The following is a 16,753-nucleotide window of genomic DNA, read 5'->3' on the forward strand; positions in this document are numbered from 1 at the left end:
CTGCTGACTTATAGAACGTGCTGTTGCCTCGAGTTCGATCAACATTACGAAGGTTATTTCGCTTCTTCAAAGAAGAATATCATCATCATAAAAGCGGCCGAGCATAATTCGTATATCTCGTCGTCGCCGAAAAGGATGTGCTGGGAGATCAGCCATAAATCACGTGCCCATTCTCCCTGTATAATTCTCTTTTTGGCTGGAGAGAGAGATGCAATCGCGCTAGCTCGGTATATAACGTTGCTCGAAAGGAGGAGGTTATAAGTATATGAATAGGACAACGTGTACATAATGGGGCGCAGAGCCGCCGCCGTCAGAGAGTGAAAATCCCGATTTACGGATGACGGACAGTGACCACATACCAAGAACGTCATATATAATAGAGACAGTGCCTTAACTGCCTATTCTATATACATAGGCTAGGCAACACATGCATTCTGCTGATGAATGGAATATTAGAGCCGCCGGGACCCCACCCCTATTCACGGCCGGGGTTCCATAGCCTCTATTACTCCTAGCCGAAGAAAAAAAACATGTTATTTCTTCTAAGATCTTCTTATTTCTAAAGGAAACGCATAGAACCAGCGCCACAAATGGAGAAGGTAAGAAGATATAGCAAAACGTTATTCCTCTTGCAGGGTGGTCAAAGAGAAGAAGAAGAAGAAAAAAGGGGCAAAACAAGCCAGACAAAATGGTCGGAACGCCGGCCGTGAATGTGTATTCGACTATATACATACATTTCTGAGATTTACTATTGCATTGAGCGCCGCGTGGAAAACGGCCGCGACCCACCGCACGCACCAACAGTCTATACGTAATGAGCTTTCCCTTCTTCTTCATTTCTTTTTCTTTTCTTTTTCTTTGAAAAATTTGGGAAATTTTCAACATCTTCTGCGCTTAGATTTTCAAAGAGAATGCGCGGCCCTATGGAGCTCAACATTTACCAAGCCCCAAAATTCTTCCGCCTCTTTCACGAGAGAGAAAAAATATGGATATCTCATATAATGGACTGTGTGATGGTAGAATGGAAGCAGAGCCATAAATAACAACGTATTTTCTAGTTGTTGGCTCTCGACTCAGCGAGTTCTTTTGACGGTGCTGTGTGTAGATTTGTTTGGTTTTGTGCTTGTAGCCTTTGGGACGACGCGGCAGGGAATGTTAGTCTTGGAGGATTGCGGAGTTAGAATATCCGAAAGAAAAAAGCGGCGGATCTCTGTTCCTCTTTATCCGGCCGTTGAATCAATAGACGCCGGCTGTCGAGACGTTTACTCGCCATGGCCGTCCAACCGGAACGGCGGAATCTATATATATAATAAATTGAATTTGGTTTCACACTTTGAATTCGATTTGACAGTGGATACTAGGCCCGCATAGCAGTAGCGTCTATAACAATCTAGCCTATACGCAGCCCACAATTCTATATGAGCTTATATATACATGCAGGCAGGCAGGCCACAAAGGGCAGCAGCCGAAAGAAATGGACGACATAGCCTCCTCTCCTGACCCATTTGTCATCGAGGTAACAAAGCGGTGGGGGTTTGTCAATGCAGGGCTACAAACAAAGAATTCCACTCTTGTTGGATGGATGATGAACGAACGGACAACAATAACATCGCATATCACTTCTTCTTCTTCTTCTTCTCCCATCCGGTGGGAACCGTTTCCGGAAATGATGGCACCCGATATATATGAATCGGAGGAGAAAAAAGAGAGAAAAATGGTAAAAAGGTTTCAGAAGACGATGGAAGAAGAAGAATAGTGCTGGGGTAGGAAGACAAATCTCGGTCCTGTGGGTTTTATCAGTCAGAAGGAATCGCTTACATTATACATGTATAAAGGATATGGAAATGCCCGTAGTACTATATTTGACTATTCCTTGTGTTGTATAAGAGAGATAGACATGCGGGTTCTTCTTTCCTTTCTCCATCAGTGTATCTTGTGGGTCCTCTTATTTTGCCTTTCTCTTGTGTATATATATTCGTCGTCGTCGTTTCCTTCAGAGCCAAAACAGTCATCCACTCGTCTGTGTCTAGCTGCTCCTAGTCAATGGCGCGGCATCCCATAGGCAACGTCGGAAACATTCTCCCGCGGACCCGGCGCCATCGGGGAGGCCAAACAGCGCCCGATGCATATAACGAGATAATCTTTCGTGAGCCGCCATCCATCGTCTCTCTCACACTCTAGAGTTTCTTCAGCGCGTCTTACAGCAGGCGCTGTGTATAGTTCATATAAGAAGAAGCGAAAGAAAAGCGCAACAGCTGCGCCATTCGAGTGTGACGTCACGCCGACCGTTCATCATCCGCCATGGCGGAGACTTGAAAGCCCTTGAAAGAAACTGGGCAGAGCCAGGCAACTGAATTTTTCCCATCGCGAAAGCCGAAATATAAAAATATCCGCAGTTAACAATCTAATATATATAGCTATACGTATATATACAACAGCCAAAGCAAAGGCGAATCATCATTCAACCGAATAGGGTTATATAGCTTTGATAACGTTTTTATGGTTATGCGCGCTCGTTGTGCGCCACTCGGGCCGGCGGGGGGAAATAAGAAAGACACGCAGGAATTTCAACGCACGGAATCGCATAGCCAACATTATCCGACGTGCCGTATTTACAATGAACGCATTTGGCGCAAAAATAGATAGAAGTGCGTCACGCATAAAAGCTGCTTTATACTACTCTGTCGCCTGGATGAATGCAAAATTCCATGGAAATAGGATTATTATATTTACGTTTGATCTATACTGCTGTATAGAGACAGATATATACAATGCTCGTATGCAAATCAAAAGGTATATATACGGCAACCGGTGATATTATCAGCCACCTTCTTCTGTATTTACATCGCATCAAAAGGGGCTTTGGTCTGTGAATTTTCAGTTGGGAAAAAAGAAATGCACAGCACTGATAACCATATAGAAATAAAATATGGAGATGATGTAGTACTGCTTTTATACTGCCGTGAAAATATCTTTGATGTACACATCCAAACAAAGTATTTCTATATGACAAGTTTTAGCTCTTGGTGTATAAATAACAATGTTATAAGATTATACAATACATTGTGGGGGAAAACGCAATTTATTTTTGACGCCAAAACCTTTTTTTTTATTTTTGTATTTTTGAATTAAATTTACTGTCTCTTTGAATATAGTTATTCTCTTTTTTTTAAAATAGTCAAATAGTTTGTGAGTTCCGAAAAAGGGTTTGCCAAGCATTTTTCAAGCGGCTGTCGCCGTTTGAGTCCGCTTTTCAAACGGAAAGACTCGTCGTCGGTACGTACTATCTGAATTGTAATACACGCACATACATTCACAATTGTACATACAATGGACAGCAGCGTGCTTAAAAAGTGTCTATATATCCAAAACAAGATACGACGGAGAGTATTATGATAATAGCCCCGCCGGTCTATATTTAGCGCTACCCTGACATTCGAGAGCCAACTCCTAAAACAGATTACCTGTTACGATTTGTGGCGACGATTTGTGGCGACGTCTAGTCTTCTTTCGAATTCCCGCGTTTGAAAGGTGACTGGTTTTTGTTTTGTTTTTTATTTTTCTGGTGACACGATTGACACATGCAATCTATGTTAATTTCGGACAATGTTGTTGTTGGCGGTTGTTGGCTTTGCTATCCACCCCGACGAATCTAAAGATGCCTCGCCCGACCGGTTGAAACTTTATCCAAACTGACGAGATTACAGAAACAGATTCTATTTTGACAGTGTATAGTGTGCTGACTGCTTTTTCAGATTGGGAGTATTTCGATTAGTTTTAGCCTTTAGCGTTCCGATCCAGAATGGAAATGAAATTTAATTTGTATTCAACGCACGCGCAAAGATGAAATCAAATCGAATTCATTCATTGCGTACCTACTGGTATTTCATTGAAGAAATAGAAACAAAAACCTCGTTTGGAAATGTATCTGTATATGCGTATCTAAATACTTCGCAGTAGTTTTATTCTACATGAAATAATTGCCCTAATACTTAGAGGCCTGCACTAATCTGAACGTTATAATGCAATAAAAAAAATTCAATTGAAGTGCGCCATCTAATAATAAATTACTAGGATTAATTGTAAGTATTGCAATCAAATCTCTCAATTCATTGTAACGTCGTCAAATTTCTTATCTTGTCATCTTCCATGACATGACATGAAAAATTGTGAAGGGACGTGTTTTCATGTATGTGTTTAATATAGTTGGATATCATCATGAAACTGCTTATTCATCGTTGGGTGATAAGCTGCCCATTTCCGAGCATCTCATCTTGCCATATGCATTCAGTCAGTTGGAATACGCATTTAGTGTACGACATTGTTCACAGCATATACAGCACGCAGAGATTTGGAAATATTTTCTCCTTGAATGATTTATTGTAGGGACTAAGAGAAGAGACAGGTAACTGAAACTGTGCGGCTCTGTCATGTCGTTGGCAATTGCGAAGAGAGTCGAGAGACGACACGATGGAAAAGATCAATGAAGGGGGCATACGTTTGATTTCCTCAAAATATATGATTTTTGATTCTTCTTCTTCCTTTCACACGACGGCTGATGCGAAGGCGATGGGCAACACGCAGCCACTTGGGCAGCGATCGAGCGCATCCCAAAATTCCCGTCCCGTTCCATCATCTCTCAGCTAACAGTCCACGCTGAAACGATCCATCATAGACAGGAGGAGAGAACGTTTGGCAGCAGCTATAAGGTATGACCTGTTATCGGTCGAGATCGTCCCACACCTCCGATAGATTACCGTACACACGTTAGGGATACCACAAATCTTTTTTTTCTTGTCCGCGTTCGCTGAAGATAATACAGCCCAGTGTAACAATGAATCCGTATTCTCTCTTGTATTATTATTATTATACTGCCGATTATTCATCGCGCTAGACTCTCTTCTGCTGGGTGTTGCCGCACCATTTGGATGAAATTCCAGTCCAACTCAATCTCAGGTGACTCATTCAAATTGTTTTACTCACTTAACTTTTTTAAAGTTGTTTTTCCAATTTTCTTATTTTAAAAAAACGGACGTGAAAAATGTGTATTATTATTACCTTATTCTACCGCCTCTTCTTGGTATTCATCATACGAGAAAAAAATGTTTTCTTTAAATTTTTTCCCGATGATTTAAAATTTCAAATAGGAGAAGGTGTAGATAAAAGAGCACGAAATTTTCATCCAGTCATTGAAGGGGGGGGGGGGTTGAGGGGAAAAAGCCTTTGGAGCTTTTGAACAATGGCAACAGCAGCAGCAGCAGCAACAATGTCTGGAATAACAAAAAAAAATTACACGCATAGATGTGTATAGGAAAAGGGATAGTATATAGAAAAATAAAGCAAGGAGACAAAACAAGTCGGATGACATAGGGAAAAAATTTCAGCCGCTGCGGAATTGAGTCATCACAAGTTTGAAGGTCTGTGGCTTTTTTTTTCATTGTCGTTAGCGAGCGCTTGTTTCTCTTAGAACGCGGGGCTAAATGTATAACTATTGAAACATTTATTTTTTTTTTCTGTATTGTTGGCATCGTGAATCTATCAAAAATGGTTTGTCTCATAGTTCTTTGTATTATCTGCCCTTCACCAGTTCCTTTTGTTACCTCGATCTCATTTTTCCACAACAACGGCCACAGCAAACAAATTTTTATTTTTTATTTTTATTTTTTAAAATTTTAAACAAAACAAACATATCCACAGTTCGATGGCGATGTAGTGTATAGCGTGATCGTGAAAGGTGAATCCTGCGTGCATCGGCGTCGGAATACTATAACCGAACAACGGAGCGTGTAATCAAAGTCCTTAAGGAGACGAATCAGGTTTTTACAACCGGGCGCCATTCGATCCAGCAGGGCGACTCGAGTAGCGTAGGCTTCATTTGACATCATCATCATTTATAGTATATTATATACTTTTTTGTTCGTTGCTATGTTGTAAATTGGATACTCGTCCGTCTATATTATAGATTGTCTTATAAGCGAACCCGCCTTTTATCATTTTATCTTGTTACGATTCTTTCACGCGATAATGCCAACATCATCCAGTATATACTATACACTTCTCTGACGGCTGTTGATATTTCCCGCATTTCGTTCGTTCACAGTTCGACAGGTAAAATTCGGTTTTCAGTTTCGTGAAGAAAAACAACGAGTCAATAACTCAAATGATACGTCATGCGTAAATTGTTGTCTGATTTGTTTGATTGTGTTCATGGTTCACTCCTTTTCCGTCTTATTTTCATAATCTATTCTTTTACTAATAATACTTTCGACGCGACAAGGATAACATCACGTAGACGATTATAAAATTTGATACTATATTAAATGGGATTTGAGAAGGAAAATAAGCGTATGAAAAGAGCTATACATCGCCGTGGACAAAAGAAAGTTCTTCATCATCTTCACTGATGATGGGCTTTAATCCGTCACAAGAAGCTGACAAACACGAAGCCAATCAGCATCGGTTCAGCTCTACCTTTTCGTTTCTTGGGTCTTTTTTTTATGTTAGGGGGTTATAAACTACAGAAAGACAACAAAAGCCCGGAATTTTATTTCATAGTCTGAAAAAAAAAAAAAAGAACGGAGAATATATAACAGTGGAATTCGTTCGGTGAATAATGCAAACGACAATTTCTATCCATCAGATTGCCTGCACTTTTTTTTTATTCCTTCTTGATGGCTTGTTTATATCCGCTTCGATCAAATTCTTCATTATTATCTGCCGTCTTTTCTCTGCTGCGCTTGGTTTCTTTGAATCAACATTCCGGACAATACCTCTTTTTTTCGTTCTCTGTGGGTGAAAAGCGGCTAATAAAACAGTTGTCGCTATTCATCAATGTCCTCTGCACGATTTATTCACAGCCCTGGGCAACTGCTGTCTACACACAGCCACACACAAAAAAAGACATCAAGAATCGGTCGGCAGATAGAGAAGGACAGCAGGATCTCCGGCTCTATAGTCGTGAGTTCACCTTCATGCTGCCTGCCCTTATTTCGGAACGAGTTTTTAAATGTGAAAAATGCAGAAAATAGAGATCAAATCTGCATTATGTATGGCCAACCAAATGAACCTCTGACACGCAGCAGTGAGGAAGAGTATGGAAGAAAGGCGTCCGATTGTGAGTAAATTGGTCCGATGAAAACCGACTGACATACGCAGACTGGCGACGGACCGAGTGCCGATGGACTTTCCAGATAGTAGTAATCCTGTGCACCACGCACTGAGGCGAACTGCTGCTCTATCAAACTTCATTTTTAATTTAATTCCTCACTGCGACGGTATAACGTATGGCCCAGAGTTGGCCGCCAACAACTTAATTGGCCAGCTGTCAAGAAGCCCAGCTGCGAATCTAAACAAGAACCAGAAAAAAATGTGAGTGCTGCTGCTCAACTTGCTGAAATTTATGAAAGTTTTGAGGCTATGCAATAAGGACGTCGGATAGTATATGCTCGATAGACGCGCGACTCCGAGTCTGGGATGATAACGACTTCATTCCATCTTTCTCCTCTATATGCATGTGTACTAAAAAAAAAAAAAAAATTGGCGTGCAAGCAGTTGCTGGGCAGACCGGTCAATCGAGCTATCATACCAGAAGAAAAAGTGCCTCAGCCAAAATTGTTTTTCTTTTCCAACTGCTGATGATTTCTTTATCTTTGACTATAAATCTTGTTGCGCTGGCCTGTTCCCTCGCACATTTCTCTCTGCTTTATGTATTGTCTACATGCATATGCATTTCTTTCGTGACCATGTATAGAAAATCGAACATGTCTACACCGATTTACAAGTTCGTCGGTCGTCTGCCCTATATGAAAACTTTTGAGTAATTGTAAATTCAGATTTTCGACTAGAGTTCAGCCAACGACTTTTAAACAGTGAACACATCAACAGCACGCATAGGTATTGGGTCAATGCATCTCTGAATTACTGCAGACTGAAGCGCACGGACAAAGTAACAACCTAATAAATACCTTGAGACCTGCCAAATGTCACGACAGCAATGCAGTGCCCTTCTACATCCAAATGTCTGTTCAGTTGAGATATTTTATAGCGGTTCACAATTTGCGCAATAACGTGTGGTGCTGGGCTTGTCAATATCCCTACCATCATAGTTTCATGTAACATGGCCTCTCTCATACCACGGGCTCGGTTAGCGTGAGATGAAGGGTGCGGTCGTTTCCTTGTCTATTTCTTCCATTTCGAAATTTCGTTGGTCTCTAACATTCTATATACCCAGTTCTATAAAATTGTTGCTATCCAGAAACCCGTAAAAACGTTGTCAATCTCTAGTTTCCTTGATGCCAGAAAGTTGACAGCATAGTTTTTTTTTTCTCTTTGATAGATGTACCTAAGATTTGGTTTCCCGCATATAAATAAATACGAAACGCTTCAATGTCATTCGGATTGAATTTGAAATAGATGAAATGGTGAAAACATTCTGATATTGCGGCGGCGGCATTTTTCTTTTTATCTATATAAGCTCTCTTGCGCCGAGACTTGTTCGGTGTTCACGCCCAGTGAACCCGAAGAATAAAAAGCTCTGGGGAAAGTTTGTCACCAATCTGAATTTAACAATCGAATCTTGGAGTTTCAGTTTATTCCAATGCGATTATTTTACTTGTTTATTCAACCAGTAGAATATAGCTATATAACCTTACACGGTTGGTTGCTTCAAATAATAATTTCAAGAATCTTTTGAATTTTTCAGAAGGGGGAAATAAAAGTACCCTACGAAACACAAAAAAAAAAATGATTATTTTTTTTCCCTCAACAGTGTAACTGAATACAACATCCTTTGGAATGGGAGACAATGCGGCAAAATCTTCAAAAATGTTTCAGGATTTTGGCGGCAACCGCGGCACCCAAGTGAACGCTATAAGAAACGATTTCGACTATTCCAAAATTTAAACGCAAATAGATGAAATAGTCAAAAACAAGAATAGCAACATATCTTATCGATTTTTTTTTAAATTAAAAGGGTAGCATTCTAAAAATAATGAGACCCGAAAGAAAGATTTATAAAGAATGGAACTTGCTCGACCATCCATTCCATAAAATCAAGGAAAATGAACTGGCGATCATTGTGACAGTTCAACATTGTTCCCAGGTTCTTATAACAAAAATAAATCGAAGGTTTAAAAGAAAGAAAGTCGACATTACGTCACACAGATCATAAGCAGAGAATAATATCAAAATAAATTCAAAGGCCCCCTCTTTTCTCTCTCTGCTGAGGCGCTCGGAGCGGTGTTGGTTGGATTTTAATAGCGGCAATTTTCGTGAATAGAAGAAAAGGGAAGCCGATATTAGTTGCCGCCTCGAGTCACACGTCGCACCGCCGCAACATCTTTGTCTATATAACTTGATGCCGACTTTGATGACGCTCGAGAACAAGAGTTAGTCACCCGAGGCGTCCGACAGAATGTGTATGTAGGTACTGATGATGATAACATCCACCTCGTTCGTTTCGACAATTTTTCTTTTTGTTCCCCTCCGTTTATTCTTTCGTTTCTTTTTTATTATATCGCTGGCTCACATCGTAACCGTTTCATCCCAAAGTGAACCGTGGAAAAAAAAACAAAAATTTGTTCGTTCAGCTTTCTTTATATTACAATTTTTTTTGTATTTTTTTGTATAGTCGAACACGCATAAAAGAATTTTTGTTATTTTACCCACTAATCGTCTTGGTTGCGAGCAGAAAAAAAAAGTGCTTATACCGATGAACATTGAACATTGTCAGTTTTTGGCTTTTCGGTTTCATGACTTTTTATGTGTACTTATGTACTTATCGATGTTTTAACATTTCTAAACGATGCGGGCAACCTGTTGAGATTCACAGCAAGACAAGTCTGTGACTCGCTCTCTCACTGATGTGCATATGTCAGACACAATCACAATGTCGAACTATCCTCGACGAGCTTCTGCTCTTCTGGCTTATTAAAATTCGATCGTCTGTGGCTTTTAAAAGACAGATAAACGCTGTAACTGTCGTAAAAACGTCAAAAACAAAACAAAAAAAAAGTGGAAACTGGATTCCAGTTGCACTTTGTGTAAAAGCTTGATTATATGTGTATCATGCGGGACAGCTTGAATATTGTCTTGCTTTGTCTTTTTTAACATAACAACTTTTTTTTGTGGTGACAGTCGTAAGTCGCGCATAGCGATGAAGACCTTGAAGTTTCGTTGGAATGAAATAGAGATGAGATAATGTAGAACAAAATGCAGGAAAAAATAGTTAGCCATGCGTTTATACCAGCTGATTCGTATTTTGATTTCCTGATATTATTTTATTTTAAGCCGAATTAGAAATTTAAAAGAATAATGACCATCCGCAACAAATATTTCTTTCATGTTGCCACTCGAATGTTTCATCACTGTTGCATGCTGGTCTTTTTCAAGTGCTGACAAACGACCAGAACTATACACTTCTAGAATGACGTCTTGTAACAACGAGCCTCAAGTATGCTTGAAAACCAGTTCAATTATTTTTTTATTAAAGCGCCAGAGAAAATGAAACAAAATGAAATCAGCTGATGTGCTTACGTGAAGACCGAAAGATAATTAACTGCTGAAAGCCCTGGAGTGCGGCGACTACTTCTCCCTGCTGATTGCAATGCGGATGCCTGAACAAAGCGGGAAAACTAGTAGCGATGTTGAAGATTAAAAAAACAGGTTTCAAACGTTTTCTACCAACTCGATCCCCTCACCGCTGTTGAAGGCATATCATATGACGACACAAGCGCAATAACTTAAATAACCGCAGAGATGATGAACAAGGGATCAAAGCTTCTTACAAAATTCTTGCGAAACAAGTTAAAAATCTCTCTAAAATTTATTTTTACCATGTGTATCTGAAAACTGCACGGAAAGGGGTTTTGTTTGATTGAATCGACAGGATCAGGATCAAAAAAAGATTATGATTCATTTTGATTTTTTAAAAATTTATCATAGGGCTACCGGTATTTCATACAAAAAATTTAAGTGACAGCAACGATAATAGTGGCGAAGGTTAACGAAAATTCTTAGATGATTGATGTTGCATAGTTGTCTAAATGGAAACGGTTTTTTTCTTTTAATAAGCCTTTATCTTGAAGGAGAGTGGACTTTAAGGTTTGTTAATGTGCGCAGCTACCATTAAAATGTATAATCTATGTAGAAGAGCGCATACTTTATTCAAAGAATGTTAGAAACAATAATTAACTCTAATAACACAAATTTGAATGAGAGCTCTCATGCATCGTTCTAGAACGGGAAAGCCAGAACTTTCGTTATCAACCAGCGCTAGCAATGGAGCACGACTTGGCATTTCAATGCCTTCACGATATGTTACTGATGTTTGCGTTATGCTCTTACTCTCAATTTTGAATTCACGGTCATTAGATGTTTTGGGAACCATTCCAGCATGATATAAGTATTAGTCAGACTGCGAAAAAAATTTTCCCGCGATCTTATTCATCTTCATTATTTTGTTTTTGTGGGAAAAAGCATTTACCACTTTTACCACTTGCTGAGATTTCAAATGTCTAACCTGTCTGTAGCAAGATTTGTTCCGTCGTATGCCTCCGTCCTATCCATATGGTACATGACAACGTATATTGTTACTGAACAAGTAGTAATTTTACGAAAGCGAAATTTGTTTGTTTCTTCACCGTAGTGATGAATGAAACACGATGTAATAGAATATTACAATTAACGATTTGCGGAGAACCTACTGATCTCTACAGTCTGTTTCTTGGAATAAATGATGGCGTGCTGACGTGGACAGAGTAAAAGAGTAATCTCGATCATAAATAATTGTTCCCGCAACACATTTTAAACGGATCATGTTGGATCAACTGTAATAATATATTCTAACCCCGCGATTTCTTGATAGGGATTTATCCAAGATCCCAAACAAAGCCCTCCCATCGTCCTACATAGGATTGCGCAGATTGGCGCTGTACTCAGGTACATCTGAAATCGTAATATAAGGTCTTCATTGTTATTTTATACGCTTTTTGACAATCTTTTTCTGTTTGACATGTAGAGGAGATTCAGGAATGAGGAGAATTGAGATTTTGGGATTTTGGAGAAATGGAATTTATTGATTAAGTCGAATTTAAGCAAACTGGCCACAGTGTATTTCAAAATGGCTTCCCCTAGCAGAAATAATTTCGGATTACAGGATTGTGCCGAACGATTGATCGCTTATTTTTTCGAATTATTCATATCTGTGCCCCGTTTTCCTCTCAGGACCTTACTTCTTAATTTACAAAAATGTGGTTAGATCAAGTGAACGAAATTTCAGAAATATTTCGCTTCCCTCTTCCGTATTATATTGCAGTACTTGTCCCCATTTTGTTCATTCTCTCACCAGCTGAAGCCGCAACGGAATTTCCTGTGTACCGGCTTCAGCATTTTGACTTACAAGGAGTAAAATATGGTAAGAAAAATAAACATATTATATACTGTTCACAAAAGTATGTAATATAAATGGAAATATATTTCCTTTTTTGTTTACCAGGCTCAAGAAGTTCAACTCTTAACTTTGAAGCCAGATCTGTTGACACCAGACTTCCTGCTAGGAAGTGTGTTATTTTAATGATAAATGAGTTCAATCCCAGTCGTTTTCGTGAACTCATAAATGAAGGAGTTGGTGCATTACTAATAATCATTCCTTCGGATTTAGAATCATTATCTAATGACATGAGAGAGGTGGCTAAAATCAAATGGTATCTCATGAAATTCAAAATTTTATCTAATTATATATTTTCAGAACATTTTGGACACAGAAAAGTTTCTTCTTAGCCAAGAAATTGCCATACCTGTATATTTTACTCATCATTCTCAACAACTTGAGGAAATGTACACTAGCATCAAAGAGAGCACTAGCAAAGATAGTGCTTCCTCTGCTGCCCAAGGTTCATACTTTTCCCTTCTATTGTACCCTGTGTGTTTGAACCTTCATATTTAAAGTTAATCAATTTTGTTTTACTAAAGCTCTCTTTGGGGCCATATCTGCCAATGGATACCAGTTAGCTGTCAATGGAAATGCAGCAAAACTACTCACAGATGTTCAAATTTCCAACATTCAGGTAAAGGATGCTTTGAAAATGGGTTTTTATATAATATCTTGCATTCTCATATATAATGTAATATTGCATTATTGATATATATATATGTTTCATTTCACAGGGAAAACTATCAGGATTTGGTTTGGAGGATCAATTACCTACATTGGCTGTTGTGGCACATTATGACTCTTTTGGAGCTGCACCAGTAAAATCACATTAATCCATTCTGGGAGTTTTATTTTACCCTAACCTTGCTTCTTAATAGGATTTATCATTCGGAGGTGATTCCAATGCTTCTGGGGTTGCTGCACTACTTGAGTTAGTTCGACTGTTTTCGCGACTTAGTTCACAACCCGGACAGAACGGTCTTCCGCGTTTCAACTTGGTATTTATTCTCACCGGGGGTGGAAAACTGAATTATCTCGGTTCAAAGAAAATCCTGGAAGACCAAATCGATGGAGTCGATGGTGGCCTTTTTCAAGTAATATTAAAACAAAACATTCCACTTTTCTTACGTCATAGTTCATCTCAATATTTAGGACACAATTTTTGCCCTGTGTCTGGATTCGCTTGGTAATGGCGAGGAATTAAATGTTCACGTTTCAAAACCGCCGAAGGATGGAAGTAACAGTGGAATCTTCATCGAAGTATCTATCTTCAAACAGTTAATTTTGGTTTGCTTTCTGTTTATAATTTGTTCTTTTGGAAATCAGACATTAAAAAACAATGCTGCTGCAGTTTTTCCTGACATGTCTGTCAACATGATGCATAAGAAAATCAATTTGGCTGACGATTTCCTTGCTTGGGAGCACGAGAGATACTCAATTCGACGACTTACCGCAATGACTGTTTCTCATTTCAAGGTTGTTTCCGGAAATTGTTATAGTTATTGGATTAATTGATTGTATTTTTTAATTTACAGGCGGCCAAATCAGACTTCCAACATGGCACCATTCTAGACACAAAATCTTCCGTCAATGTTTCCATTTTAGCTCGCAACGTTCGACTTCTAGCAGAAACGCTTGCTAGCCAGCTGTACAATATTAGTGGACCGTTTTTCGTGGGAGATATGGTATTACATCTTGTCTGCATTCCTTAATTAAATCACACTGATGTGTCCATCTAACCACATTAACGAATTTTTAGGCCGTCTCCGAAGAAATGTTGGATGTTTGGATAACTTTACTTACCTCGCAATCGCGAAGTTCTTCTTCTCTTGGTGGGAAAAGTGGAAATACGGTCATCAGTATGCTTCAACAAACCATGCAACGGTATTTGAGTGAGGTCAAAGTTTCACATTTGACTGTCGATAAACGAGATCCGGAGTTTGGATTTTACGACCAAACGAAAGGAGTAATGACAGCTTACAGGTACGTCTATTTATTGTTTTCAAAATAATCCTTTGACATAAATTTCATTTTTTTTTTTTAGTGTGAAGCCCGCAATTTTTGATCTTTTCTTGACAGCTACGATTGTTGCCTATTTAGCCGTAGTTTATTTTGGCGTACAGGTGAATTTGAACTCTAGATGAAGTTTTTGGTATTTCCTACTAATCTTAATAATAATATTTTCTTTACAGACATTCCATCAACTGTATGCTGTTTTGAGTGTGAATCGATTTTCAAAGAGCAAATCTTCTTAGAAATTATTAGTCTCAATAACATAGTTTTAGCTCATTTGTGTCCCTCCTAGTCTGCTAATAGAAGGAAGGGTAAAATAAAGTATGTTTGATTAAAAACAAAACCGAAAGAAGTTGCTCTATTTTTTCCTAGGCACATACTGTTTTTTAATATACAATTGCTGTACTACTATACTATTGCTACTAGGTATTTAAGCGGCGGTATTGCGAGTTAACTCCTTATGAAACGTTTCAGACAGCCGAAAGAGATGAAGTACGCTGATTCTAAATTTTTCGGTTGTATGTTGTATTTGATGTAGATCTGCTTCAAACTGACATCAATGCTTAGGTTTATCTTCATCATCGCTATAATATTCCGCAAGATGGTCACTAGTGCGCTCTTCTGTTGGTCTCGTTTGACCGACGCTAGTTCCGTTTTGAAGCTCTTCGTTTTTCTGAGCTAAACTTTTGTAAATTGTCATTGCCTGTCCGACCATTTGGGTGACATCATTGCATGTGGCTGGGAGAATCAAAGTATTGTTTGTTTTCGCCAACTGCTGGAAAGCTGCAACATACAGTTCGGCCACGTTCAAAGAAGCAGCATTCATCCCATGCTATACAACAAAACATAATTTTGCGGGATAATATTATAAGGAGAGAGCTAGGATGCGACATACCTTATTTTCAAGTGCCGCGGATAAAAGCTCTAAACTCTTAGCTCTCGCTTGGGCACGAGACAATAACCCTTGAGCTTCACCTTGTGCTTGATTGATTTGTTCCTGTTGGTCACCCTCTGCAAAGTAACATATTTTAATCACCGAATCGTAACTGATAATGAAATCTGCAGCAAGAATTACCCGAGGCCAGAATTTTAGATCGCTTTTTGCCTTCTGCAACATTGATATCTGCTTCCCGAATACCTTCAGATTCAAGAATTGCTGCCCTTTTCTTTCTTTCTGCTTCGACTTGCATTTGCATAGCTTCTTGGACACGCGCAGGAAGCTTGATATCACCTATAAAAGAAAACATTATTAGAAATATATATTTTTGACGCCTAGCTTTTATACTCGATTACGGATTTCGTAACGTAGACAAGCTATTCCCCATGCTTCTGATGCTTTATTGATGGCTTCAACAATTCCTAAATTAAGATTTTCTCTTTCGCGAAAAACACTATCCAAATGGATTTTTCCCAATTCAGACCTCATAGTTGTTTGGGCTAATTGGGTTATGGCAAATTCTGCATCTTCCACACCATAACTTGCTTTGTAGGGATCAACAATTCTAAGATAAAGCACACCATCAATGCTTAGTGTTACATTATCTGTAAATTTTAAACAAAAGATTTAACTTTTAATAATATGAATTCATTATTCATTATTATTACAAACCTAGAGTAATAGCTGATTGCTGTGGAACATCAATTGCTATCTCTTTCAGACTTTGAACATATTTGATATTGTCCAAGATTGGTATTAAGAAATTAAGTCCTGGTTTCAAGATTTTGTGGAATTTTCCCATGCGCTCAACAACCCATGCTTCTTGTTGTGGAACAAACAACATTATTGTATTTAACGGTGTTGAAGACCTCCACCTGATAGCAGTTCGATAGATTGTATGAGATCTCTGAAATAAATGAAGTATATGACTAGATCAATTTGGAAACAAAAATACGTATAATTCACAATTAAATTACCGGCAAATGCGCTAGACTTCTAATGCCGGCTGTCATGACGGACATCATTTTGATGACTTTAAAGTGGTTAAATGTTTTAGACGAAACAGTCTGCCCAATGAAGCATAAGTATCCCAATTTTTGAATCAAATGGGATAAGTGAGAAAGAGGCTCGTCCAAATGGAATCAAACAAGAGAAACTAAATTGATTTGTTATACAACCAAATGTAATCACCAACAATTCCCATGAACAAAATTCCGGAAAATATCGTCTGTATCCGTATCGTATAACGAAACAGATGTTGCAATTGCGTCAGACTCAGAATATATATTTTTTTTATTTTATAGTTATAACTATTCTAAAATGAGTTAAAAATTAGAGGAAAGAAAAAATATTTATTAAATTTAAAAATAAGG

At 38.6% G+C, this 16,753-nt stretch overlaps 2 protein-coding genes across 2 annotated transcripts; one reads left to right on the forward strand and one right to left on the reverse strand.

Moving 5' to 3' along the window:
- The first annotated feature begins 12,108 nt into the window (after positions 1 to 12,108).
- Positions 12,109 to 14,786, forward strand: LOC124188356 (nicalin-like). Its single transcript, XM_046580919.1, has 12 exons — positions 12,109 to 12,412; positions 12,494 to 12,684; positions 12,746 to 12,890; positions 12,970 to 13,064; positions 13,165 to 13,248; positions 13,309 to 13,524; positions 13,583 to 13,690; positions 13,757 to 13,906; positions 13,966 to 14,115; positions 14,190 to 14,413; positions 14,475 to 14,553; positions 14,623 to 14,786. Exons 1-12 carry the CDS (start codon positions 12,247 to 12,249, stop codon positions 14,683 to 14,685), a joined length of 1,671 nt encoding a protein of 556 aa, XP_046436875.1. The 5' UTR covers positions 12,109 to 12,246; the 3' UTR covers positions 14,686 to 14,786.
- Positions 14,775 to 16,652, reverse strand: LOC124188357 (stomatin-like protein 2, mitochondrial). Its single transcript, XM_046580920.1, has 6 exons — positions 16,358 to 16,652; positions 16,053 to 16,287; positions 15,737 to 15,985; positions 15,519 to 15,674; positions 15,339 to 15,454; positions 14,775 to 15,275 (listed from the first exon to the last, which is right to left on the reverse strand). Exons 1-6 carry the CDS (start codon positions 16,403 to 16,405, stop codon positions 15,000 to 15,002), a joined length of 1,080 nt encoding a protein of 359 aa, XP_046436876.1. The 5' UTR covers positions 16,406 to 16,652; the 3' UTR covers positions 14,775 to 14,999.
- Positions 16,653 to 16,753: the final 101 nt, after the last annotated feature.

The sequence above is a fragment of the Daphnia pulex genome, chromosome 2, assembly GCF_021134715.1.
Source record: "Daphnia pulex isolate KAP4 chromosome 2, ASM2113471v1".
Classification (NCBI taxonomy): Eukaryota; Metazoa; Arthropoda; class Branchiopoda; order Diplostraca; family Daphniidae; genus Daphnia; species Daphnia pulex.